This window comes from Oncorhynchus masou, chromosome 8 (assembly GCF_036934945.1).
Source record: "Oncorhynchus masou masou isolate Uvic2021 chromosome 8, UVic_Omas_1.1, whole genome shotgun sequence".
Taxonomy (NCBI): domain Eukaryota; kingdom Metazoa; phylum Chordata; class Actinopteri; order Salmoniformes; family Salmonidae; genus Oncorhynchus; species Oncorhynchus masou.
The window spans coordinates 46,675,666-46,701,764 of record NC_088219.1 but is presented as its reverse complement, the minus strand read 5'-3'; the positions used below and the strand labels follow the sequence as shown (position 1 = coordinate 46,701,764).

At 42.3% G+C, this 26,099-nt stretch overlaps 1 protein-coding gene across 2 annotated transcripts in view; it reads right to left on the bottom strand.

Moving 5' to 3' along the window:
• Positions 1-1,080: 1,080 nt before the first annotated feature.
• LOC135544750 (solute carrier family 12 member 2-like) overlaps positions 1,081-26,099 on the bottom strand; it is a 99,358-nt gene continuing 74,339 nt past the window's right edge. For both annotated transcript variants that reach the window (XM_064972614.1, XM_064972615.1), the window contains 6 exons: positions 24,732-24,848; positions 24,148-24,259; positions 15,949-16,035; positions 7,251-7,386; positions 6,879-6,946; positions 1,081-5,885 (listed from right to left, as the gene is read on the bottom strand). In XM_064972614.1, the coding sequence (XP_064828686.1) occupies positions 5,750-5,885; positions 6,879-6,946; positions 7,251-7,386; positions 15,949-16,035; positions 24,148-24,259; positions 24,732-24,848 (656 nt within the window). In that variant the 3' untranslated portion in view covers positions 1,081-5,749. The remainder of the gene's footprint in view (positions 5,886-6,878; positions 6,947-7,250; positions 7,387-15,948; positions 16,036-24,147; positions 24,260-24,731; positions 24,849-26,099) is intronic.

The following is a 26,099-nucleotide window of genomic DNA, read 5'->3' as shown; positions in this document are numbered from 1 at the left end:
ACTTATTGAATCAAGTATTCAAACCCTTAGTTTTCTTATGTCAAGCCTAAATAAGTTGCAGGTGTCCTTCCTAACTCAGTTGCCAAAGAGGAAGGAAACCACTCAGGAATTTCACCATGAGGTCAATGGTGAGTTTAATGGCTGTGATAGGAGAAAACTGAGGTTGGATAAACAACATTGTAGTTACTCCACAATACTCTAATTGACGGAGACTGTACAGAATAAACATATTCCAAAACATGCATCCTGTTTGCAATAAGGCACTAATGTAATACTGCAAACAATTTGGCAAAGCAATTAACACTTTGTATTCAGGACAAAAAGTTATGTTTGGGGCATATCCAATACATTACTGAGTAGTACTCTCAATATTTTCAAGCATAGTGGTAGAAGTATCATGGTATGGGTGTGCTTGTAATCTTTAAGGACTGGGGAGTTTTTTAGGATAAAAAATAAACTGAACGGAGCAAAATCCTAGAGGAAAACTTGTCTGATTTCCACCAAACACTGGGTGATGAGCAGCACAATAACCTAAAACACAAGGCCAAATCTACACTGGAGTTTCTTACCAAGAAGACAGTGAATGTTCCTGAATGTCCAAGTTACAGTTTTTACTTAAATCTATTTGAAAATCGATGGCAAGACCTGAAAATGGTTGTCTAGCAATGATCAACAGCTTGAAGAAATTTGAAAAAGAATAATAGGCAATTGTTGCACAATCCAGGCGTGGAAAGCTGTTCGAGACTTACCCAGAAATATTCACAGCTGTCATCGCTGCTTCTACAAAAGTATTGACTCAGGGGTGTAAATAAAATATATTTCTACATTTAATTTTCAATACATTTGCAAAAAATTCTAAAAACATGTTTTCACTGTCATTTTTAGGGCAGTGTGTGTAGACGGAGAAAAATACATTTTAATTCAGGCTGTAACACAAAATATGGAACAAGTCCAAGAATATTTTCTGAAGGCACTGTACAAATCAAGCACTTCTGAAGGTGCTACCTTGTTTAAAATGCTAGTTATAGGTGGATAAAGAAAGAACCTAAACAAAAGTAAAAAAATACCCAAGTGCATCAATGATGATTGATTTCATTTGATTTAATGCAATAAACATGTACAAAGTATGTTAAAATGTTTGAAAAAAGCATATCTGTGACAGTTAACAGTACGGCATATCAATACAAATACAGAGGAGGACGACGTCTCAACATGGCTAGGCCACAAGTTACAGGCAACATGTTTTGGTCTCTTGGACAGAGCACAGTAGTGACAGGTTTCGGCTAAATAATGACGTTTTGAGGACGTTATAGTATTCCTCTCCTCACACCTATACATAGATGGAAAAAAAGAACACACTCATGACAAAAATCCCCGCCCGCTTGTATTGACACACATTGTGTTATTTATATATTTAAATATAAATGTAGAGTAACCCGTGTTTTGTTTGTAACATTGTTGCTTTGTATAGTAACTGAGGGTTGAGTGGTTTACTCACTGATACACAGAACAGATTTGGTAATTAAGATTGTACCATCTGGGTTCTAAAAAGCTTTACAATCCTCCACCCATTTAAAAAAAGGTTTTACATGCTTTATACATATTTCAAAGATTTTTTTTTTATACATGAGTATATTTACACTATATGTGTATATATTCGTTCACAATCACATGGCGTAGTCATTCTCTAGATAAAGGACACGGAACGGTGAGATGCAGTCGTGTGGGTGGGAATAGTTGATTGAGCCTGAAATACAAAGCACACTGCACTTGGATTTCCATGTGGGACTGAAATCTAAAAGGATGTAGCTTTTAGCAAAAACATTGAACTCGGCACTGTAGAAGTAAAAAATAAAAGTAACTCTCTGTTTAGTGTTTATCAGATTTTTAAAAATTGCATAAAGGATAAGAACTAGGGAAGAGAGGGGCAATGACATGGTTGGCCTTAAATGCTATGACCTATAGACAGCGTGTTGGGTAAGGCGTGGGCAATACTGTACATTATAAACGCAAATAACCCTGTTTTGATCCAGTAGCTTTCGGCAGTTATTATAAAACCCTCATTCACAAGTTAAAGAAACAGTTAACATGCCCCTTTGCTTTGGGACATTTCACCCCTGCGAGAAAGGCCCCACATGGTACGCACCACAACTTTAATTCTCCCGGAACAATGGCAAAGTGTGCTGACAGTAGGTATATGGGCCAGCCTAAATGGTCCAAAAATGAACTGAGGGACCCTTCAAATAAACCATGAATTTTATCCCAATACCTTATTACAGTAGCTCACCTGCTTAGAGGTATGTATCAGTGCCCTCTTGAAACATGCTAATCCATATCTTCTATCAACAATTTCCCCTCTTTTGAACACCCAAAAAGAACAGCCAAGGAAAGATACTCAGCAAAGTGCCTACTCATCTTCACAGACCAGACAGAGTGGGAGTCGTTTCTGCATTGAACAGAAATGAACAGAGGAGAATTGAGGCTACTAGTTCAATGTACATCAGGGCAAGCAGACAAACAGTCAGACATGTGGGCATGAAGGACTCCGGTCCACTGTTTAGTGGAATACGTAAAAACAGTCTACACCAGATTATGTCCAGGTACCATTGTCTGAGGCAGAATGAGCTAATGCCACCACTACTGGAGAAAAGACTGACACGAAACGGCACTTTTCTATAAATGGTTGAACCTAAAGCACAAATTCCAGACTGTTCCATGTAACAGACTAAGGGGGGCTTTCTTGAAATGGAAACAACAATAAAATGGTACATACATATACAGAATTGTTTTTAAAATACTGGATAAAGTAGAGTGACAGTACATTCTTCTTTTTGCAATACTCCTCTATAGCTACATCTGCATTGACCCACTAGTTCAATCATACAGCCAGTATGGCTTATAAGAGAAAGACAATGACAACAATCATTACTTCTAGCATTAAGGCAAAGTCTAATTCGCAGTTGTAAGGGCTAGACCAGTTCCTTCATAGAGTCACTCCAATGTGGGGAACCCGAGGGGCCGTGTCCTAATTTGAGATATGCATAAGTAACTCACTTTCAAGTCTCCTATGGACATCGATACACAAATTCCGCAAAAAAGTTTGAGTAAAATTGGAGCATCTGAAGTTAGGATTCAGCCGATAGATTCCAATATGGTGACAGACTTTAATGTGGGGACCTACTTGAGTCCAAAGGAGACTTGTTTTTGGTTGAAACACTTGTTTGTGTTAGCAGCTATTGTGAGACAACTGGCTCTTTAGCATGGCAAAGCTAATCAGAAGCTAAGCCCAATTCTAGCCAACTGCAGTCATTTCTGACACAGTGTGGAAATAAGAACCCTAGAACTTCAAATTCTAGACCCGTGGATGCTTTCTGTTAAGAGACAATTCTTCGACATCATCCAATCAACTTTCAGAATTGAAGCAGATTGCCTCTAGTATTAAGTAGAGGGTACTGCACTATAAACTGTTTCATTTACACAGCTTAAAGGAAGACAAACAAACTGATAGACAATAAAGTCAGAGGCCATTAAAAAAAACAGGAAAAATTTAGGGATGGAGGAAGAGGAAAATAAACACCAGAGAAAGCTTTTGATGCCATCAAGTGGAGACTCTGCTAACCTCCTACAATCAATCCACTACCATAAAAATCCTCAATAAAAACAAAGATTACATTTAAAACCTAATAAAAATAGCTATTATACATTTTTCATACCGTTCAATCTGGGTAGAGCGATTAATAGTTTAATTATTGATTTCAACTGGAAGGCACATACATAAGGCAATAAAAAGTGTTGCAAAGCATTTGACATGCCTCTCTCCCAACACAAGAAAAGGAAATATAAGAGGGCGATTATTGCTGCATTGAAAAAAATATAAAATGATCTATAACTTAACATGACATCAAGAAGAATCGGAATAATAATAACAATATTAATAGTAATAACAAAATTGTGCGAAGCATGAACAGGCCCTTTCAAGCCAGAGTGGAAATCAACTTTGTAAATTAAATTGTGCACTTCTTTTCGCGTTAGGTTGAATGTGTTAGCCAGGGGTTCAGGAAATCTCCCACGTGTTCTTCAGTCTCCAGTTTCAAGAGTAGTGGGGACTTCACTGACTGACTGCCTTTTCACATACATTATATTCAAAAGTATGTGGACACCCCCTTAAAATTAGTGGATTCGGCTATTTCAGCCACACCCATTGCTGACAGGTGTATAAAATTGAGCACAGCCAAGCAATCTCCATAGTCAAACATTGGCAATAGAATGGCTTTACTGAAGAGCTCAGTGACTTTCAACATGGGACCGTCATTGGATGACATCTTTCCAGCAATTCAGTTCGTAAAATGTCTACCCTGCTAGATCTGCCCGTCAACTGTAAGTGCTGTTATTGTGAAATGGAAACGTCTAGGAGCAACAACGTGGTAGGCCACAGTGATGAAGTGCGTAAAAATCGTATGTCCTCAGTTGCAACATTCAGTATCGAGTACCAAACTGCCTCTGGAAGCAACGTCAGCAAAATAACTGTTCGTCAGGAGCTTTATGAAATTGATTTCCATGGCCGAGCAGACTCTAGAGCAGTGGAAACTGGAGTGATGAATCACCATCTGGCAGTCCGACGGACGAATCTGGGTTTGGCTGATACCAGGAGAACGCTACCTGCCAACTGTTAGTTTGGTAGAGGAGGAATAATGGTCTGGGGCTGTTTCATGGTTTGGGCTAGGCCCCTTAGTTCCAGTGAAGGGACATCTTATTGCTATAGCATAAAATGACATTCTGTGCTTCCAACTTTGTGGTAACAGTTTGGGGAAGGCCCTTTCCTGTTTCAGCATGACAATGCCCCTGTACACAAAGTGAGGTCCATACAGAAATGGTTTGTCGAGATCGGAGTAGAAGAACTTGACTGGCTTGCAAAGAGCTCTGACCTCAACCTCATCAAACACATTTGGGATGAATTGGAATGCCGACTGCAAGCCAGGCCTAATCGCCCAACATCAGTGCTCGACCTCACTAATGCTCGTGGCTGAATGGAAGCAAGTCCCCGCAGGAATGTTCCAACATCTAGTGGAAAGCCTTCCCAGAAGAGTGGAGGCTGTTATAGCAGCAATGTTCCAACATCTAGTGTAAAGTCTTCCCAGAAGAGTGGAGGCTGTTAAAACAGCAATGTTCCAACATCTAGTGTAAAGTCTTTCCAGAAGAGTGGAGGCTGTTATAGCAGCAATGTTCCAACATCTAGTGGAAAGTCTTCCCAGAAGAGTGGAGGCTGTTAAAACAGCAATGTTCCAACATCTAGTGTAAAGTCTTTCCAGAAGAGTGGAGGCTGTTATAGCAGCAATGTTCCAACATCTAGTGGAAAGTCTTCCCAGAAGAGTGGAGGCTGTTATAGCAGCAATGTTCCAACATCTAGTGGAAAGCCTTCCCAGAAGAGTGGAGGCTGTTAAAACAGCAATGTTCCAACATCTAGTATAAAGTCTTCCCAGAAGAGTGGAGGCTGTTATAGCAGCAAAGGGGGGGACCAACTCTATTTTAATGTCCATGATTTTGGAATGAGATGTTTGACGAGCAGGTGTCCACATACTTTTGATCATGTAGTGTAAGAGGCTGGATGTCCACAGCAACACCATATACTTTATCATTATTAATATTATCATCAATTGCTACTATTTCTACCTTCATTGAAGAATATGTGTGCGTGTCTTAGTTAGGGCAGGGGTAGGGATGGGAGGTCCCAAAGGCAGCATGTGTGTGTTTATGAGTAGAAGGTGAGGACGCTCTGGTGGTTTCCGCGCACCAGGAGGAGGGGAGGCAGATCCTTGGACAGAGTCTCCAGCCAGGACATGTAGAGAGCACTGGACACTGCTCCCTTTCTGGCCAAGGGCATGCTCCTGTAGATCGAGAGAGAGTGTGATGTGATGAGTGACAGAAATAGCCCTATCCATTTGGATCCTTTCAAATCTCACCCTCGTGCCCCGTATATCAACAGCACAATAAACTCAATACCACACGTATACTTCAATAAAGTGCAGTATGACTAACAGAGCATTGAAACACCCTATTCTACACATCCATTAATGAGACACAAAATGGAGGACCAGTGACACTGAGGACAATGGGTTTTTGTACTGCTCTATGGCCACTGACCCCATTCAGTATCAGTTGTGGAGATGAGGAGAGCAGTAGTGCTGTGGTGTTGTGAATAGGATAGGACAGCAGGGACCGAAGCAGAGCCAAGCCAGTGGTGGAAAGAGACAACACTAGGGTAATTAACCCACAGCGCGACTGAATGAGTGCGAGTGGAGTATTGTGTGTGTGCGCCCATGCATAGAGAGGGAAGGATGAGTAAGGAAGCAGAGGGAGAATAAATGAGAAGCAGGACGATGGGAGGAAAATGTAGAGGGGGAGAATTGGAAGTGGTAAATGTAGCAGAGACAAAATAAGATGAAGAGTGGATTGAGAAAGAGAAGGTAGAGCAACAGAGAGAAAAGATAAAAAAAGTGTCAGGGAAATGGAGAGAAGACCTAAAGGAGACGAGGAGGGTGACAGAGGAGAGCGAGGGAGTGTGAGGCTGGCTGGCGTCTCAGTTTACTGGGCACCCAGCTGATTCACTTAGTGGCTGTTATTACAATTTACATTTTAGTCATTTAGCAGATGCTCTTATCCAGAGCAACTTACAGGAGCAATGTGGGTTAAGTGCCTTGCTCAAGGGCACATTGACAGATTCTTCACCTATTCGGCTCGGGATTCAAACCAGTGACCTTTCGTTTCCCAGCCCAAAGCTCTTAACCCGCTAGGCTACCTGCCAGGCCCAAACATGAGGCCTCAATACTTCTGTGCCACACACACCACACAAAAAAAGAACTGCTCTTAAATCTACTTGCATGACAATGAGGTTAGCTGTGCTTGAGTGCTCCTTCAGCAGTTCGTTCAGTCTGATCTGACGATTAGTCTGAGAAGAACCAAAACAAAAACACAGGTTAAAATGGATACACGTTACGAGATTACCATCTAAAGCAGCAGCCACACTTTGCTGTAGGATAGGCAGATATGGGAGCACTTTCATCCCCATATATCTCAAAGACATTGGGCACAATACCCGACTCTGGAGGACCCAAATTTAAAATGTTTTATAGGCTTGATTCTATTTTGCTCCTAGCATCCTACAGCTAGCCCCTACCACTTCCATGTTCACAGATCTGAAATAACTGGATAGGAGTAAGTAATATGGTGATGGCAAGAGTGGTTAGATTTACCTTGGCCCTGTAGAGCTCCAGCTCGTTGTCAGTTATCCTCCAGGGCTCGCTGGCCTTCTGTGCCTCCGCCGTATCCTGCTCCATGTCGTCCTCCTTCAGCCGGTACGGCTCGATCATCTCTTCAAAAGCAGTAACACTGCAAAACCATAGGGGATCAAAGGTTAGTAAATGATTAGTTAGAAACTTTAGTACACATGCACAGTATATATATAACAGGCCAGTATATTTGAGTATATACACTGAGTGTACCAAACATTAGGAACACCTTCCTAATATTGAGTCACACCACCCCAAGAGCAAACACTGTCATGATTATTGAAGGTGTCAAAGTTCAACCCAATGCTATGTGAGGGCATAGGTCATCACGCAACAGCCGTCATCAGAGAGGTCTACACTCGGTCTGATATCATATCAACGCAAGAGGAAAAGGTGGAACTCAAATGAAGATGAATTCTTTGTCTGTTCCAAATGTATCATCATCAAACAGCTTAGTGAAGAGATTCTCCGGCTGCTACCTCAACTGTGGAAAAACAAGATGTGCTTTCTAAGTACTTGGATGCAGCCCAGGCACACAGAATGTCAGTTCTGAATGCCTCATACAGCCAAGGGGTTCGATGAGTCTGGCAGTACTGACCTGCTCCAAACCACTGGACAGATGGCACGCTTAACTCCGCAGCCAGTGGGAGACACTGGCAATGTGAAGGACTCCCTCCTGCCCACAGTTCTATCCAACTAATCTAATATTAGCACTATTGTCACTCACGTTGGATTTAACGACATTCGCTTAGGCAATCTGAGGAACTGAAGAAGGGCTACAACATTCCCTTGAACACCCTTCTTTGCACAGGAAAGAGAGCAGTCATCTCTGGCCCCCTGACGTGCTATAGAAGGGGTTCGAAACGTTACAGCTGCCTCGCTGCCCTAAATGAGTTCCCAAAGAAACTCTGTAAAGACAGGAATGTCTCCTTTTTTGACAAATGTATTTTGCTGTGGGAGAAACCAACACTCTTTAAAAGTCATTCACCCTGACCGCAGGGGTTCCAGGATTATCTCCAACCAGAGACTGATGGTCTAGGTTTGATAGTGCTCCAGGCCTCCCTGTCATACTAAGCAACAGAGGACATGGAAATCATATTATATTCCAAAGAAACGGAAGTGCAGTAAATGTATTCTAATTTATGTTCCTTTAAGTGTTACCTCCGAGGGTATTGTCTGCAATAATCATATGCACATTTAATTCCACTGTTTGCATTGAAGAAGCCAACTGTGGGCAGCCCACTCACCACCATTGATCCAAATGTAAATGTCACTGACATGTCTAACTCAAAATCATCCTTTCAGAATAGCACTAAAAACAAACCAGAAAATGATTAAAAATAGCCCATATTAACATATAAACTCAGCAAAAAAAGAAAAGTCACTTTTTCAGGACCCCGTCTTTCAAAGATAAATCCAAATAACTTCACAGATCTTCATTGTAAAGGGTTTAAACATTGTAAAGGGCTTGCTTGTTCAATGAACCATAAACAATTAATGAACATGCACCTGTGGAACGGTCGTTAAGACACTAACAGTGTACAGACGGTGATGTCAAAATGGGGCTGGTTGACAGTGCTGAGCACATCAGCACATGGTGAACATTCATGAAACATTTTTGATTCCCATATAAAATCATAAATGTGGTGAATTTGTAAATACTATAATATATATATATGCCGAGTTATCTTCACTGACAAGTTGCGGTTTTGTCTCTTCGAGTTTATCGTCGAAGGAATGAGTGTTACACTGAGGCCTGTGCTCTGGAGCAGGATCGATTTGGAGGTGGGGGGGTCCGTCATGGTCTGGGGCGGTGTGTCGCAGCATCACCCGAATGAGCTTGTCATTGAAGGCATTCTCAACACAGTGCATTATGGGGAAGACATCCTCCTCCCTCATGTGGTACCCTTCCTGCAGACTCATCCTGACATGACCCTCCAGCATGACAATGCCACCACCCATACTGCTCGTTCTGTGCGTGATTTCCTGCAAGACCGGAATGTCAGTGTTCTGCCATGGCCAGCGAAGAGCCCAGATCTCAATCCCATTTGCACGTCTGGGACCTGTTGGATCGGAGGGTGAGGGCTAGGGCCATTCCCCCTAGAAATGTCCGGGAACTTGCAGGTGCCTTGGTGGAAGAGTGGGGCAACATCTCACAGCAATAGCTGGCACATCTGGTGCAGTCCATGAGGAGGAGATGCACTGCATTATTTAATGCAGCTGGTGGCCACATCAGATACTGACGGTTACTTTGATTTTGACCCACCCTTTGTTCAGGGACACATTATTCCATTTCTGTTAGTCACATGTCTGTGGAACTTGTTCAGTTTATGTCGCAGTTGTTGAGTCTTATGTTCATACAAATATTTAGACATGATAAGTTTGCTGAAAATAAACACAGTTGATGTTTCTTTTTTTGCTGAGTTTAGTATGTAGCCAGAGAAACAAGGTTCATGAAATGTATTATCAGAAAACATTAATTCTGGCCATCTCTGAAACAAACTGAGATAATTCATTTGATGCAATAGTAGCTATACATGGTTATAGAATATACAGTGCATTCGGAAAATATTCAGACCACTTCACTTTTTCCACATTGTTACATTAGACTTATTGTAAAATGGATTAAATAAATGTTTTCCCTCAATACCCCATAATAATGAAGCGACGCTCCACATCCAACCTGACAGAGCTTGAGAGGATCTGCAGAGAAGAATGGGAGAAACTCAAAATACAGGTGTGGCAAGCTTGTAGTGTCATACTGTTACAGGAATTATATTCCTCTATGTTTTAATACCCAATTAAAATTACTCACTCTGTCAATTCATAAGAATCTGTATGACTCTTATTTGTATAAAATGCACAGAGACCAGTCTTAAAGTCAATCAGCAGCATTGATTCACGAGAGTACTGCCCATTATACATTTTACCACAGGTTATAAACTGAAAATGACGTCATTAGTTTTAGTACTAACCCGTGTCATCTCCACTCTAGTACAATGGCTGTATGGTTCTCACATGTCTCTCCCTATTAAGATAATATATGACAGAGCCAAGGTCAGCTTGTGTAGATAAGCATTCTAACCAGTCTGGCGATATAGTTCATTCATTTCTACCATGGTACAGACAGTCATTGTTCTAATTCTTGATTATATTTACACACATTATATTCAGTACTAGGATTATAAAGAAAATTCATACATAGTAATATACAGTAATATAATAGTATTCTTATTAGTCAGTCCTGATTGAAATGTATACATAATTAGTCATTATTGATAAAAATGCCCTTAACACATACCCAAGTAGACTCAAGGCTGAAACTGCTGCCAAAGGTGCTTCAACAAAGTACTGAGTAAAGGGTCTGAATACTTATGTAAATGTGATATTTAAATGTTTTATTTAAGACATTTAAATAAAAAGACTCAATGGTTGCTAAATTTAAATAAACTTTTTTTCCTTTGTTATTATGGGGTATCATATGTAGATTGATAAAACAACGTTTAATCACTTTTAGAGAAAGGCTGTAACGTAACATTTTGAAAAAGTGAAGAGGTCTGAATACTTTTCTAATTCACCTAAATGGAGGAGGTATTGCCATGTACAGTGGCTTGCAAAAGAATTCACCCCCCTTGGCATTTTTCCTATTTTGTTGCCTAACAACCTGGAATTAAAATAGATTTTTAGTATCATTTGATTTACACAACATCCCTACCACTTTGAAGATGCAAAATATTATTTATTGTGAAACAAACAAGAAATAAGTCAATAAAACAGAACTTGAGCATGCATAACTATTCACCCCCCAAAAGTCAATACTTTGTAGAGCCACCTTATGCAGCAATTACAGCTGCAAGTCTCTTGTGGTATGTCTCTATAAGCTTGGCACATCTAGCCACTGGGATTTTTCCCATTCTTCAAGGCAAAACTGCACCAGCTCCTTCAAGTTGAATGTGTTCCGCTGGTGTACAGCAATCTTTAAGTCATACCACAAATGTACAATTGGATTGAGGTCTGGGCTTTGACTAGGCCATTCCAAGACATTTAAATGTTTCCCCTTAAACTACTCGAGTGTTGCTTAAGCAGTATGCTTAGGGTCATTGTCATTGTGAACCTCCGTACCAGTCTCACATCTCTGGAAGACAAACCAGTTTCCCTCAAGAATTTCCCTGTATTTAGAGCCATCCATCATTCCTTCAATTCTGACCAGTTTCCCAAGTTCTTGCCAATTAAAAACATTCCCACAGCATGATGCTGCCACCGTGTTGATATATGTGGTATTGTAATTTGCACTGTGCTATGTATTAGACTTAGATATTGTGTGTATGTACTAATATGTAGGCTATGTGTGATGTTTAAAATGTATGTATTTCAGTCCTTGACTAATACTGTTCTGTCATTGTCTTGTTGGAAAGTCCACATCCGGCCAAGTCCCAGCCTTCTGACAGAGGCAACCAGATTTGTCAGCCAAAATTGCCTGGTACTTGGTGGAATTCATTATTCCATCAATCTTAACCAGTGCCTCTGGACTTCTGGAATTAAAACAGCCCCAAAACATCACTGACCCACCACCATATTTCACTGTGGGTATGAGGTGCCTCTCCTTGTATGCATCTCTGTTTCGACGCCAAACATGCCGATGCTGTAACTGACCAAAACGTTCAATTTTGGTCTCATCTGACCAGAGCACCTTCTTCCAATCATAATTTAAATGACGTTTGGCAAACTCCAAGCGCTTGCGTCTGTGTCTTGGGGTCATTAAGGGCTTTCTTCTGGCAACCCTTCCAAAGAGCCTGTGGTTGTGGAGGTGGTGTCTGATGGTGCTTTTTTAAACCTGATGACCCCAAGATGCCACCAAGGCCTGCAATTCTTTCACAGTGATTCTGGAGGTTTTGTTGCTTCTCTCACAATCCTCCTCCCTATCCTGGGGGGCAAAATGCATTTGCGTCCTCTACCCGTGAGGTTTTCAACTGTTCCATATCTTTTGAATTTTATAATAAATGCCCTGACAGTGCTCAGTGGTATATTCAATCGTTCATGGATCTTCTTGTAGCCATTACCAGATTTATGAAGGTCTATAACCATCTGCCTCTTTTGAACTGCCAGTTCTTTTGTTTTCTTCATGGTGTTGGATGACAAAGGGATATTGCATGTGTGTTACCTCATTTTTACACCCTAGTGAAACAGAAAGTGATGTAATGGCTCAATATAGTTCCTTAAGACTTATTTAAGTTTATCTAAGTGGAATTTAATTCCTGGTTTAATTTTGGTAGATATTATTTACAATAATATTAAAGGGTGCCATTAATTGTGAAACCTTGATTTGGAAGACATTGATTTTTAATGAAATCAATAAATTATTTTGTTGGGTTCCATTGAAACATTAATAAAGTACAGTATTTTTCACATGTTGGTATTTTGAGTTTGTCTCTATAATTATATTGTTTATATTTGTTTAAGTATTGTTTGTGCATCGCCTGTCAGGGGTGCCAGTAATTTTGGAGCCCAATGTATACTAAAAACGTGACAGATCATGTGACACTTAGATTGCACACAGGTGGACTTTATTTTACTAATTATCTGACTTCTGGATGTAATTGGTTGCACCAGATCTTATTAAGGGATTCATATCAAAGGGGGATGAATATATACAGTGGGGCAAACAAGTATTTAGTCAGCCACCAATTGTGCAAGTTCTCCCACTTAAAAAGATGAGAGAGGCCTGTAATTTTCATCATAGTTACACTTCAACTATGACAGACAAAATGAGAATTTTTTCCCCCAGAAAATCACATTTTAGGATTTTTAATTAATTTATTTGCAAAATATGGTGGAAAATAAGTATTTGGTCAATAACAAAAGTTTATCTCAATAATTTGTTATATATTGTTATATTTGTTATATACCCTTTGTTGGCAATGACAGAGGTCAAACGTTTTCTGTAAGTCTTCACAAGGTTTTCACACAATGTTGCTGGTATTTTGGACCAATTCCTCCATGCAGATCTCCTCTAGAACAGTGATGTTTTGGGGCTGATGCTGGGCAACACGGACTTTCAACTCCCTCCAAAGATTTTCTATGGGTTGAGATCTGGAGACTGGCTAGGCCACTCCAGGACCTTGAAATGCTTCTTACGAAGCCACTCCCTTCCTTGCCCGGGTGGTGTGTTTGGGATCATTGTCATGCTGAAAGACCCAGCCACGTTTCATCTTCAATGCCCTTGCTGATGGAAGGAGGTTTTCACTCAAAATCTCACGATACATGGCCCCATTCATTCTTTCCTTTACACGGATCAGTCGTCCTGGTCCCTTTCCAGAAAAACAGCCCCAAAACATGACGTTTTCACCCCCATGCTTCACAGTAGGTATGGTGTTCTTTGGATGCAACTCAGCATTCTTTGTCCTCCAAACACGATGAGTTCAGTTTTTACCAAAAAGTTCTATTTTGGTTTCATCTGACCATATGACATTTTCCCAATCTTCTTCTGGATTATCCAAATGCTCTCTAGCAAACTTCAGATGGGCCTGGACATGTACTGGCTTAAGCAGGGGGACATGTCTGGCACTGCAGGATTTGAGTCCCTGGCGGCGTAGTGTGTTACTGATGGTAGGCTTTGTTACTTTGGTCCCAGCTCTCTGCAGGTCATTCACTAGGTCCCCCCGTGTGGTTCTGGGATTTTTGCTCACCGTTCTTGTGATCATTTTGACCTCACGGGGTGAGATCTTGCGTGGAGCCCCAGATCGAGGGAAATTATCAGTGGTCTTGTATGTCTTACATTTCCTAATAATTGCTCTCACAGTTGATTTCTTCAAACCATGCTGCTTACCTATTGCAGATTCAGTTTTCCCAGCCTGGTGCAGGTCTACAATTTTGTTTCTGGTGTCCTTTGACAGCTCTTTGGTCTTGGCCATAGTGGAGTTTGGAGTGTGACTGTTTGAGGTTGTGGACAGGTGTCTTTTATACTGATAAGTTCAAACAGGTGCCATTAATACAGGTAACGAGTGGAGGACAGAGGAGCCTCTTAAAGAAGAAGTTACAGGTCTGTGAGAGCCAGAAATCTTGCTTGTTTGTAGGTGACCAAATACTTATTTTCCACCATAATTTGCAAATAAATTCATTAAAAATCCTACAATGTGATTTTCAGGATTTTTTTTCTCATTTTGTCTGTCACAGTTAAAGTGTACCTGAAAATTACAGGCCTCTCTCATCTTTTTAAGTGGGAGAACTTGCACAATTGGTGGCTGACTAAATGCCCCACTGTATGCACGCACCACTTTTCTGTTTTTTATTTTTTTAAATTTTTTGAATCAAGTCTTTTTTTCATTTCACTTCACCAATTTTGATTATTTTGTATATGTCCATTACATGAAATCCAAATAAAAATCTAAATTACAGGTTGTAATGCAACAAATATGAAAAATGCAAAGGGGGATGAATACTTTTACAAGGCACTGTATGTCCAGAGTCATATTCATTTTAGGCTGAGAGATAATCTCATGTCAGATGATGTGGAAATAATATGGCTGCAGGTTCATCTGCCTCACAGTTTAGATCTAATATTGAATAATATGGCTATTGGGAAATTTGAGGAGACTGCTGGGTGTAAACTGCTGGGTGTAACTCTCGATAGCAAGCTGTCATGGTTAAAACATATCGACTCATTGGTTGCTAAAATGGGAAGAGGTCTGTCCATGATAAGGCGTTGTTCTGCCGTCTTGACATCTCATTTGACCAGACTGGTCCTACAGGCCCTAGTTGTCACACCTGGACTACTGCCCAGCTGTGTGGTCATGTGCGGCAAAAAAGGACCTAGGTAAATTGCAGTTGGTCCAGAACAGAGCAGCACATACACTTAGATGTACACGGAGGGAAAGTGTCAGTCTCTCCTGGATCAAAGTTGAGGAAAGATTGACTGCATAACTATTGTTCTTTGTGCAAGGTACTGATGTTTTGTAGGTACCGAACTGTCTGTTCAAGCAGTTAGCACACAGTTCAGACACTCATCGGTACAAGACATGCAATCCAGTAGCCTCTTCAGTTCCCAGGTCCAAAAAATAACACCTTACTGCACAAAGGGAGAGCCATTAAGAGAGAGCCATTTGATATATGTGGTATTGTAATTTGCACTGTGCTATGTATTAGACTTAGATATTGTGTGTATGTACTAATATGTAGGCTATGTGTGATGTTTAAAATGTATGTATTTCAGTCCTTGACTAATACTGTTCTGTACTATGTCATGTTTCATGTGGACCACAGGAGGAGCAGCTGATGCTTTTGCAGCAGCGAATGGGTATCCTAATAAATACAACATTTGGTATTTTGTTAATGTTGGTGGAAAACACAGTTTCAGGCACCGCTCCAGAATCTTCCATAAGTGTTAAATTCCCTAACGACCCTGGGCCAATTGTGCACTGCCCTATGGGACTCCTGGTCACGGCCGGTTGTGAGACAGCCTGGGATAGAACCCGGGTCTGTAGTGATGCCTCAAGCACTGCGATGCCTTAGACCGCTGCGCCACTCGGGAGGTCTTGTCCTTTTGCCTTGACATTTCAATTTAGAACCCCAACCCGCCCGACAACCTCAGAACTGAGCGTCTGCTAAATGACTTAAATGTAATGTCATATAAGGGAGAATCAATCTTGAGAGAAAAACAACATACTTCTCTTTCTTGGGCTTGGTGTTGATGTCTCCTAGTACGTTGATGTCGGAGAAGTCTATCCTGAACTTGCTGAGCAGGGTGGCCATCCTGAGGAGGAAATGTAAAAACAAACACATAACACTAAGGCAGTTTTCATGCCACTTACATCCAAGAGCTTTGGAGAGACCGCACAAGCCTCAGAGGGCATCAAGAAGCCATTTGAAAGGATTGCTGCTGTTTGAAGTAGCACAGCGAACAGGTGCGAGCTGAAATCAATATTTTCCAGATATTTGAGAGAAAAAAAGCTGTGGTGGCTGTTAAGAGGCTTTCTCTTTATGACACTCATTTCCCTCGTTTTTTTCTTATCAAAAGACGGGGATAACTTCTCCTCAAAACATCTTCAGCGACTCCAAACATGTCATGTCCAAGTAAGTACATCGACTTTTATATACAATGACTTTCATATCAAAGGGATACTTGAATCCTCAATTCCATGCAAAGTTTGGATGGGATATTATTGCAATAATGAGGTCCAAGTATTGAACAAATTAAGTCCAAAAATATAGTTTGCCAAAACTGAAACTATATTTTAAATTAGCAAGGAAATGTCTGTTCCTGGTTTTACAAGTAATGAATACACACACACACACACACACACACACACACACACACACACACACACACACACACACACACACACACACACACACACACACACACACACACAAAAATGGAAGGCCTGGGTTGCCAGTGCTAATTCTAGCCAACAAAAGGAGGCAGGAGGCAGCTGTGGGGGACAATGAGAGTGAGGGTCAGGACATTTGTGTTGGACAATAACACTGCCGCCACAATAACACAGAGAGAAAAGAGAAAGAAGAAAGACAGATGAGTGGGAGAAAGAACAACAGAGAACCTAACCTGCTTCTGTGAAGCAAATACAACAAATTGTTGCAGATTTAATGTGGTGGTGGAACAGCGTGGGTTTAATCCTGACTGTGCCAGTCAGTGACTAAGCTGTATTTTTAGGAGGCAATGTAGCATAGGGCTCTGACGGGCAGCTAAGAGCAGAGCTCATCCTTTGAACCTGTAACACACTGATCTTATTTAGCATTGGAGGAATTAGGGGTTTGAGGGAATTTGCCAGACAGACCTAAATCTAGGATGTAAGATAATATAAAAATGTTTTACTCAATATGGAATGTAAAAAAATGTAAGAAGAGGAAAACACATATAGTATTACAATTTACACGATATATAGACATTATTGTTCAAAAGTTTAGGGTCACTTAGTAATGTTTAACATCAAATTGATCAGAAATACACTGTAGACATTGTTAATGTTGTAAATGACTGTCGTGGCTGGAAAGGGCAGTTATTTTAATGGAATATCTACATAGGTGGAGAGGACCATTATCAGCAACCATCACTCCTGGGTTCCAATGGCACGTTGTGTTAGCTAATCCAAGTTTATAATTTTAAAAGGCTACTTGATCATTACAAACCCCATTATGCAATTATGTTAGCACAGCTAAAAACTGTTGTTCTGATTTTTTTTTATTTCATCTTTATTTCACCAGGTAGGCCAGTTGAGAAGAAGTTCTCATTTACAACAGCGACATCATTGATATATATGGAGAAAAGGGTCGGCCCGAGAATTGAACCCTGTGGTACCCCTATAGAGACTGCCAGAGGTCCGGACAACAGGCCCTCCGATTTGACACACTGAACTCTGTCTGAGAAGTACTTGGTGAACCAGGCGAGGAGGTCATTTGAGAAACCAAAGCTGTTGAGTCTGCCAATAAGAATACAGTGATTGACAGAGTCGAAAGCCTTGGCCAGGTTGATGAAGACGGCTGCACAGTACTGTCTTTTATCGATGACGGTTATGATATTGTTTAGTACCTTGAACGTGGCTGAGGTGCACCCGTAACCAGCTCAGAAACCGGATTGCACAGCGGAGATGGTACGATGGGATTTGAAATGGTCAGTGATCTGTTTGTTAACTTGGCTATCGAAGACTTTGGAAAGGCAGGGCAGGATGGATATAGGTCTGTAAGCTTGGGTCTAGAGTGTCACCCCCGTTGAAGAGGGGGATGACCGTGGCAGCTTTCCAATCTTTAGGAATCTCGGACGATACGAAAGAGAGGTTGAACAGACTAGTAATAGGGGTTGCAAAAATGGCGGTGGATAATTTTAGAAAGAGCGAGTCCAGATTATCTAGCCCAGCTGATTTGTACAGGTCCAGGTTTTGCAGCTCTTTCAGAATATCTGCTATCTGGATTTGGGTGAAGGAGAAGCTGGGGAGGCTTGAGCAAGTAGCTGCGGGGGGTGCGGAGTTGTTGGCCGGGGTTGGGGTAGCCAGGAGGAAAGCATGGCCAACCGTAGAGAAATGCTTGTTGAAATTCTCGATTATTGTGGATTTATCGGTGGTGACAGTGTTTCCTAGCCTCAGTGCAATGGGCAGCTGGGAGGTGGTGCTCTTATTCTCCATGGACTTTACAGTGTCCCAGAACTTTTTGGAGTTAGAGCTGCAGGATGCAAATTTCTGTTTGAAAAAGCTAGCCTTTGCTTTCCTAACTTCCCTGAAAAGTTGCATATCGCGGGGACTATTCGATGCTAGTGCAGTACACCACAGGATGTTTTTGTGCTGGTCGAGGGCAGTCAGGTCTGGAGTGAACTACGGGCTATATCTGTTCTTAGTTTTTTTTAAATTGAAAGGGGCATGCTTATTTAAGATGGTGAGTAAATTACTTTTAAAGAACAACCAGGCATCCTCTACTGACGGGATGAGGTCAATATCCTTCCAGGCTACCCAGGCCAGGTCGATTAGAAAGGCCTGTTCGCAGAAGTGTTTTAGGGAGCATTTGACAGTGATGAGGGGTGGTCGTTTGACCACGGACCCATTACGGATGAAGGCAATGAGGCAGTGATTGCTGAGATCCTGATTGAAAACAGCAGAGGTGTATTTGGAGGGCAAGTTGGTCATGATATTATCTATGAGGGTGCCCATGTTTACAGATTTATGGGTGTACCGGGTAGGTTCCTTGATAATTTGTGTGAGATTGAGGGCATTTAGCTTAGATTGTAGGACGGCCGGGGTGTTAAGCATATCCCAGTTTAGGTCACCTAGCAGAACAAACTCTGAAGATAGATGGGAGGCAATCAATTCACACATGGTGTCCAGGGCACAGCTGGGAGCTGAGGGGGGGGGGGGGGTCTATAACAGGCGGCAACAGTGAGAGATTATTTCTGGAGAGATTCATTTTTAAAATTAGAAGCTCGAACTGTTTGGGCATAGACCTGGAAAGTATGACAGAAATTTGCAGGCCATCTCTGCAGTAGATTTAGGGCATAATGTACATAATGTACAAGGTATGGTAGGGTGCGGGTACAGTGGCGGTAAACCCAGGCATTGAGTGATGATGAGAGAGGTTGCATCTCTGGAGGCACGAGTTATGCTAGGTGAGGTCACCGCATGTGTGGGAGGTTGGACAAAAAAGGTATCTGAGGCATGTTGAGTGGGGCTAGGGGCTCCGCAACAAAAATAAACAATGATTACTACCCTAAACAACAGTATACAAGGCATATTGACATTAGAGAGAGACATAAAGCGAGGCATAAAGCAATCACAGGTGTTGATTGGGAGAGCTAGCTAAGACAACAACGGGTAAGACAAACACAGCTAATCAGCTAAGACAACAACAACAGGTAAAATGGTGATGAATGGGCGGAGGGGGTCAGTTAACTACACACAGGGCCTGAATTCAAGGCTGGGACCGACAGATTAACAAAATGGAGTACTGTGATTAATGAAAAGTCCAGCTGGCATCAGCTATGTAGCCAGATGATCATAGGGTTCAGTGAACAGCAATAGATGAAACAAGGAAGCCATTAGTTAGTCGTTACTACGCTAGCAAGTGAGACACACAGCGTACATAAAGATAGCAGGCCGGGGCTAGCAGAAGCGTCTTCACCGATGTCCGGCACAGGCCGGTTGAGGGCACAACGGACGGAATTACGTCGGCAGACCAGTCGTGATGGATCGGTGGCGCTCCGTGATTAAAGAAGCAATAAAACTGGCCTTCTTTAGACTAGTTGAGTATCTGGAGCATCAGCATTTGTGGGTTGAATTACAGGTTCAAAATGGCCAGAAACAAATAACTTTCTTCTGAAACTCGTCAGTCTTTTCTTGTTCTGAGAAATGATGGCTATTTCATGCAATAAATTGCCAAGAAACTGAAGGTCTCGTACAGCGCTGTGTACTACTCCCTTCACAGAACATTGCAAACTGGCTCTAACCAGAATAGAAAGAGGAGTGGGAGGCCCCGGTGCACAACTGAGCAAGAAGATAAGTACATTAGTGTCTAGTTTGAGAAACAGACGCCCCCACAAGTCCTTAACTGGCAGCTTCATTAAATAGTACCTACAAAACACCAGTCTCAACGTCAACAGTGAAGAGGCGACTCCAGGATGCTGACCTTCAAGGCAGAGGTGCAATTAGCCTTTTAAAATTATAAACTTGGATTAGCTATTGGAACACCAGAGTGATGGTTGCTTATAAATGTGTGTCAACGTTTCTAAGTGACCCCAAACTTTTGAACAGTACATATATGTGTATATTATACATACATACATACATATATATGTGTATACACACACACACACACACACACACACACACACACACACACACACACACACACACACACACACACACACACACACACACACAGTTGAAGTCGGAGGTTTACATACATACCTTAGCCAAATACATGTAAAGTTTTTCACAATTCCTGACATTTATTCCTAGTAAAAATTCCCTGTCTTAGGTCAGTTAGGATCAATACTTTATTTTAAAATGTTAAATGTCAGAATAATAGTAGAGTGAATGATTTATTTCAGCTGTTATTTCTTTCATCACATTCCCAGTGGGTCAGAAGTTTACATACACTCAATTAGCATTTGGTAGCATTGCCTTTAAATTGTTTAACTTGGGTCAAACATTTTGGGATGCCTTCCACAAGCTTCCCACAATAAATTGGGGGAATTTTGGCCATTTCCTCCTGACAGAGCTGGTGTAACGGAGTAAGGTTTGTCGGCCTCCTTGCTCGCACATGCTTTTTCAGTTCATAACGATGGTCATCATGGCCAAGAAATTCTATTTTTGTTTCATCAGACCAGAGGACGTTTCTCCAAAATGTACGATCTTTGTCCACATGTGCAGTTGCAAACCTTAGGCATTTTTATTGCAGTTTTGGAGCAGTGGCTTCTTTCTTGCTGAGCGGCCTTTCAGGTTATGTCAATATAGGACTCATTATACTGTGGATATAGATACTTTTGTACCTGTTTCCTCCAGCATCTTCACAAGGTCCTTTGCTGTTGTTCTGGGATTGATTTGCACTTTTCGCACCAAAGTACGTTCATCTCTAGGAGACAGAACACGCATCCTTCCTGAGCGGTATGACAGCTGCATGGTCCCATGATGTTTATACTTACTACGTACTATTGTTTGTACAGATGAACGTGGTACCTTCAGGCGTTTTGAAAATTGCTCCCAAGGATGAACCACACTTGTGGAGGTCTACAATGGCTTTTCTGCGGTTTTGTCTGATTTTCCCATGATGTCAAGCAAAGAGGCACTGCGTTTGAAGTTAGGCCTTGAAATACAGCCAGAGGTACACCTCAAATTGACTCAAATTATGTCAAGTAGCCTATCAGAAGCTTCTAAAGCCATGATACAATTTTCTGTAATTGTCCAAGCTGTTTTAAGGAACAGTCAACTTAGTGTATTTAAACTTCTGACCCACTAGAACTGTGATACAGTGAATTATAAGTGAAATAATCTGTCTGTAAACAATCATCACCACACTGTCTGTGTGGGTGGTCCATTTCAGTTTGTCCGTGATGTGTACGCCGAGGAACTTAAAACTTTCCACCTTCTCCACTACTGTCCCGTCGATGTGGATAGGGGGGGGGGGGGTGAGCCCTCTGCTGTTTCCTGAAGTCCACGATCATCTCCTTTGTTTTGTTGACGTTGAGTGTGAGGTTATTTCCTGACCCCACACTCCGAGGGCCCTCACCTCCTCCCTGTAGGCGTCTCGTTGTTGTTGGTAATCAAGCCTCCCACTGTAGTGTTGTCTGCAATCTTGATGATTGAGTTGGAGGCGTGCTCGGACACGCAGTCATGGGTGAACAGGGAGTACAGGAGAGGGCTGAGAACGCACCCTTGTGGGGCCCCAGTGTTGAGGATCAGCTGCGTGGAGATGTTGTTTCCTACCCTCACCACCTGGGGGCGTCCCGTCAGAAAGTCCAGGACCCAGTTGCACAGGGCATGGTCGATGAAAAGCATTCTTACATAGGTATTCCTCTTGTTCAGATGGGTTGTATGTAAAGTGTATGTACATTTCCGACTTGTATACACACATACATATTCCAAAGTCGTGGCAAAATGGCTTAAGGACAACAAAGTCAAGGTATTGGAGTGGCCATCACAAAGCCCTGACCTCAATCCTATAGAACATTTGTGGGCAGAAATGAAAAAGCGTGTGCGAGCAAGGAGGCCTATAAACCTGACTCAGTTACACCAGCTCTGTCAGGAGGAAGGAGGCCTATAAAACTGACTCAGTTACACCAGCTCTGTCAGGAGGAATGGGCCAGAATTGTTGGAAGCTTGTGAAAGGCTACCTGAAACATTAAACCCAAGTTAAACAATTTAAAGGCAATCCTACCAAATACTAATTGAGTGTATGTACACTTCTGACCCACTGGGAATGTGATGAAAGTAATAAAAGCGGAAATAAATAATTCGCTCTACTATTATTCTGACATTTCATATTCTTAAAATAAAGTGGTGAGACTAACTGACCTAAAACAGGGAATTTTTACAAGGATTAAATGTCAGGAATTGTGAAAAACTGTGTTTAAATGTATTCACACGCACGCACGCACACAAAGTATGTGGACACCCCTTCAAATTAGTGAATTCGGCTATTTCAGCCACACCTGTTACTGACAGGTGTATTAAATTGAGCACAGCCATGCAATCTCCATAGACATACATTGGCTACAGAATTCCCTTACTGAAGAGCTCAGTGACTTTCAACATGGCACCATAATAAGATGCCACCAAGTCAGTTCATCAAATTTCTGCCCTGCTAGAGCTGCCCCGGTCAACTGTAAGTGCTGTTATTGTGAATTGGAAACCGCTCGAAGCAACAACGGCCCCACCCGAAGTGGTAGGAGACACAAGCTCACAGAACGGGACCACCGAGTGCTGAAGCACGTAAAAATTGTCTGTCCTCAGTTGCAACACTTACTACAGTGTTCCAAATTACCTCGAAGCACCGTCAGCAGAACTCTTCGTCGGGAGCTTTATGAAATGGGTTTCCATGGCGGAGCAGCTGCAAACAAGCCTAAGATCACCACACGCAATGGCAAGTGTCGGCTGGAGTGGTGTAAAGTGTGCCGCGATTGGACTCTGGATCAGTGGGAATGAAGTTAGTTATGAATCACACGTCACCATCTGGCAGTCCAAAAGACGAATATGGGTTTGGCGGATGCCAGGAGAACGCTACCTGCCCGAATGCATAGTGTAAACTGTAAATTTTGGTGGAGGAGGAATAATGTTCTAGAGTGGTTTTTCATGGTTCGGGCTAGGCCCCTTAGTTCCAGTGAAGGGAAATCTTAATGCTACAGCATACAATGACATTCTAGACGATTCTGTGCTTCCAACTTTGTGGCAACAGTTTGGGGAAGGCCCTTTCCTGTTTCAGCATGACAATGCCCCCGTGCACAAAGTGAGGTCCATACAGAAATGGTTTGTCAAGATCGGTGTGGAATAACTTGACTGGCCAGCACAAAGCTCTGACCTCAACCCCATCGAACACCTTTGGGATGAATTGTAAAGCCAACTGCGAGCTCGGCCAAATCGCCCAACATCAGTGCTCGACCTGAGTAATGATCGTGGCTGAATGGAATCAAGTCACGGCAGCAATGTTCCAGCATCTAGTGGAAAGCCTTCCCAGAAGAGTGGAGGCTGTTATAGCAGCAAAGGGGGGACCAGCTATAATAATGCTCATAATTTTGGAATGAGATGTTCGATGAGCAGATGTCCACATACTTTTGGTCATGTAGTATACTTTCAATACATTCCCATTGGCAGTATAGATCCACAGCGAATAGAAAGCAATATAGATCTGTAGTGAATAGAATGTCACTCACGCTCTGCGGTCGTGGTCGATCCTGTTGATCTTGCCTCCTATGAAGACGCGGATCTTGCAGTCCTTCCACTTCTTCTTGTTGGTGAGCAGGTAGGGGATGAGCAGGGTAAGGCCTGGCACAGTCACATTACAGAGACACAGTCAGTCACTACTCTGTCTTTGGTGCAATGCGGCAACACCAGTCTCTTCTTACTGATGTGCAGAGTTATGGTCGCGCTCTAAGGTCTCTTTAAATGTTTCCAAAGTGTCTACATGGCTGTTGTGCCTACTCCATTCATGTTGGTGCAATGTTAGTCTCTTGTCCAATGTATATTTTTCTAATTTCTCAGTGGCATGTTACTCTCGTTGCATATGTTACTCACTGGTGATATTCACGACCAGTAACCAGTAATATTCTCAACCAAAGAGATATTCTAGTTCTGAGTGCAGCACGCTTTAGACTGCTCAGACCTCTTCCTGAATTGACTGTCCTCAATACAGTGTTTGTCAAACTCCCAACTACAACCAAGTTGCTCTGTAACAGCAACCAATAGGCACAAAGTAACCAGAAACCACCCCCTTGGTGGTCTGGAGGGCCAAACTCACCACCATCGTCAAAGAGCCACCACACGTCCACGGTGCCCTTGCCCTGTTTCCTCTTGAACAGCTGACTGGCGTCCAGCAGCCTCTGGTCGGCCACGTTCAACCTCTGGGGGCTCTTGTCTGTGTGGCAAAAAAGTGCTATGTCAGACACAAAGATCAAGACAGGACAGGAAGCTGCATCCTCAAAGAGGGAGATGACTTAGCTAGGAATTCCTCTGTGTGACTAAGACTGGGCCCACATTCATAAAGTGTCTAGGATCTGTTTGGTCTTTCAGATCATAATGAATAAGACTATACGGACAAGGGGGACCTGATCCTAGACAAGCACTATGGTCATTAGCAAGACAGCCTAAACAGATCTGGCACCAGGCTGTGTGATAGAAATCAAAGGAAGTGGGGATCTTGTGTGGCTTTTATCTAACACTCACGGTACAATGGAAACGATCTCTGAAGTGGGCTAAGTGTAATGTAAAGTGTGGGCTCAGTGTAATGTAAACAGTGTGCTCAGTGTAATGTAAAGTGTGGGCTCAGTGTAATGTAAACTGTGGGCTCAGTGTAATGTGGGCTCAGTGTAATGTGGGCTCAGTGTAATGTGGGCTCAGTGTAATGTAAAGTGTGGGCTCAGTGTAATGTAAAGTGTGGGCTCAGTGTAATGTAAAGTGTGGGCTCGGAGTAATGTAAAGTGTGGGCTCAGTGTAATGTAAACTGTTGGCTCAGTGTAATGTGAAGTGTGGGCTCAGTGTAATGTAAACTGTTGGCTCAGTGTAATGTGAAGTGTGGGCTCAGTGTAATGTGGGCTCAGTGTAATGTAAAGTGTGGGCTCAGTGTAATGTAAACAGTGTGCTCAGTGTAATGTAAAGTGTGGGCTCAGTGTAATGTAAACTGTGGGCTCAGTGTAATGTGGGCTCAGTGTAATGTGGGCTCAGTGTAATGTAAAGTGTGGGCTCAGTGTAATGTAAAGTGTGGGCTCAGTGTAATGTAAAGTGTGGGCTCGGAGTAATGTAAAGTGTGGGCTCGGAGTAATGTAAAGTGTGGGCTCGGAGTAATGTAAAGTGTGGGCTCGGAGTAATGTAAAGTGTGGGCTCGGTGTAATGTAAACGGTGGGCTCGGTGTAATGTAAACGGTGGGCTCGGTGTAATGTAAACGGTGGGCTCGGTGTAATGTAAACGGTGGGCCCGGTGTAATGTAAACGTTGGGCCCGGTGTAATGTAAACGTTGGGCCCGGTGGAATGTAAACTGTGGGCCCGGTGGAATGTAAACTGTGGGCCCGGTGGAATGTAAACTGTGGGCCCGGTGGAATGTAAACTGTGGGCCCGGTGGAATGTAACTGTGGGCCCGGTGGAATGTAAACTGTGGGCCCGGTGGAATGTA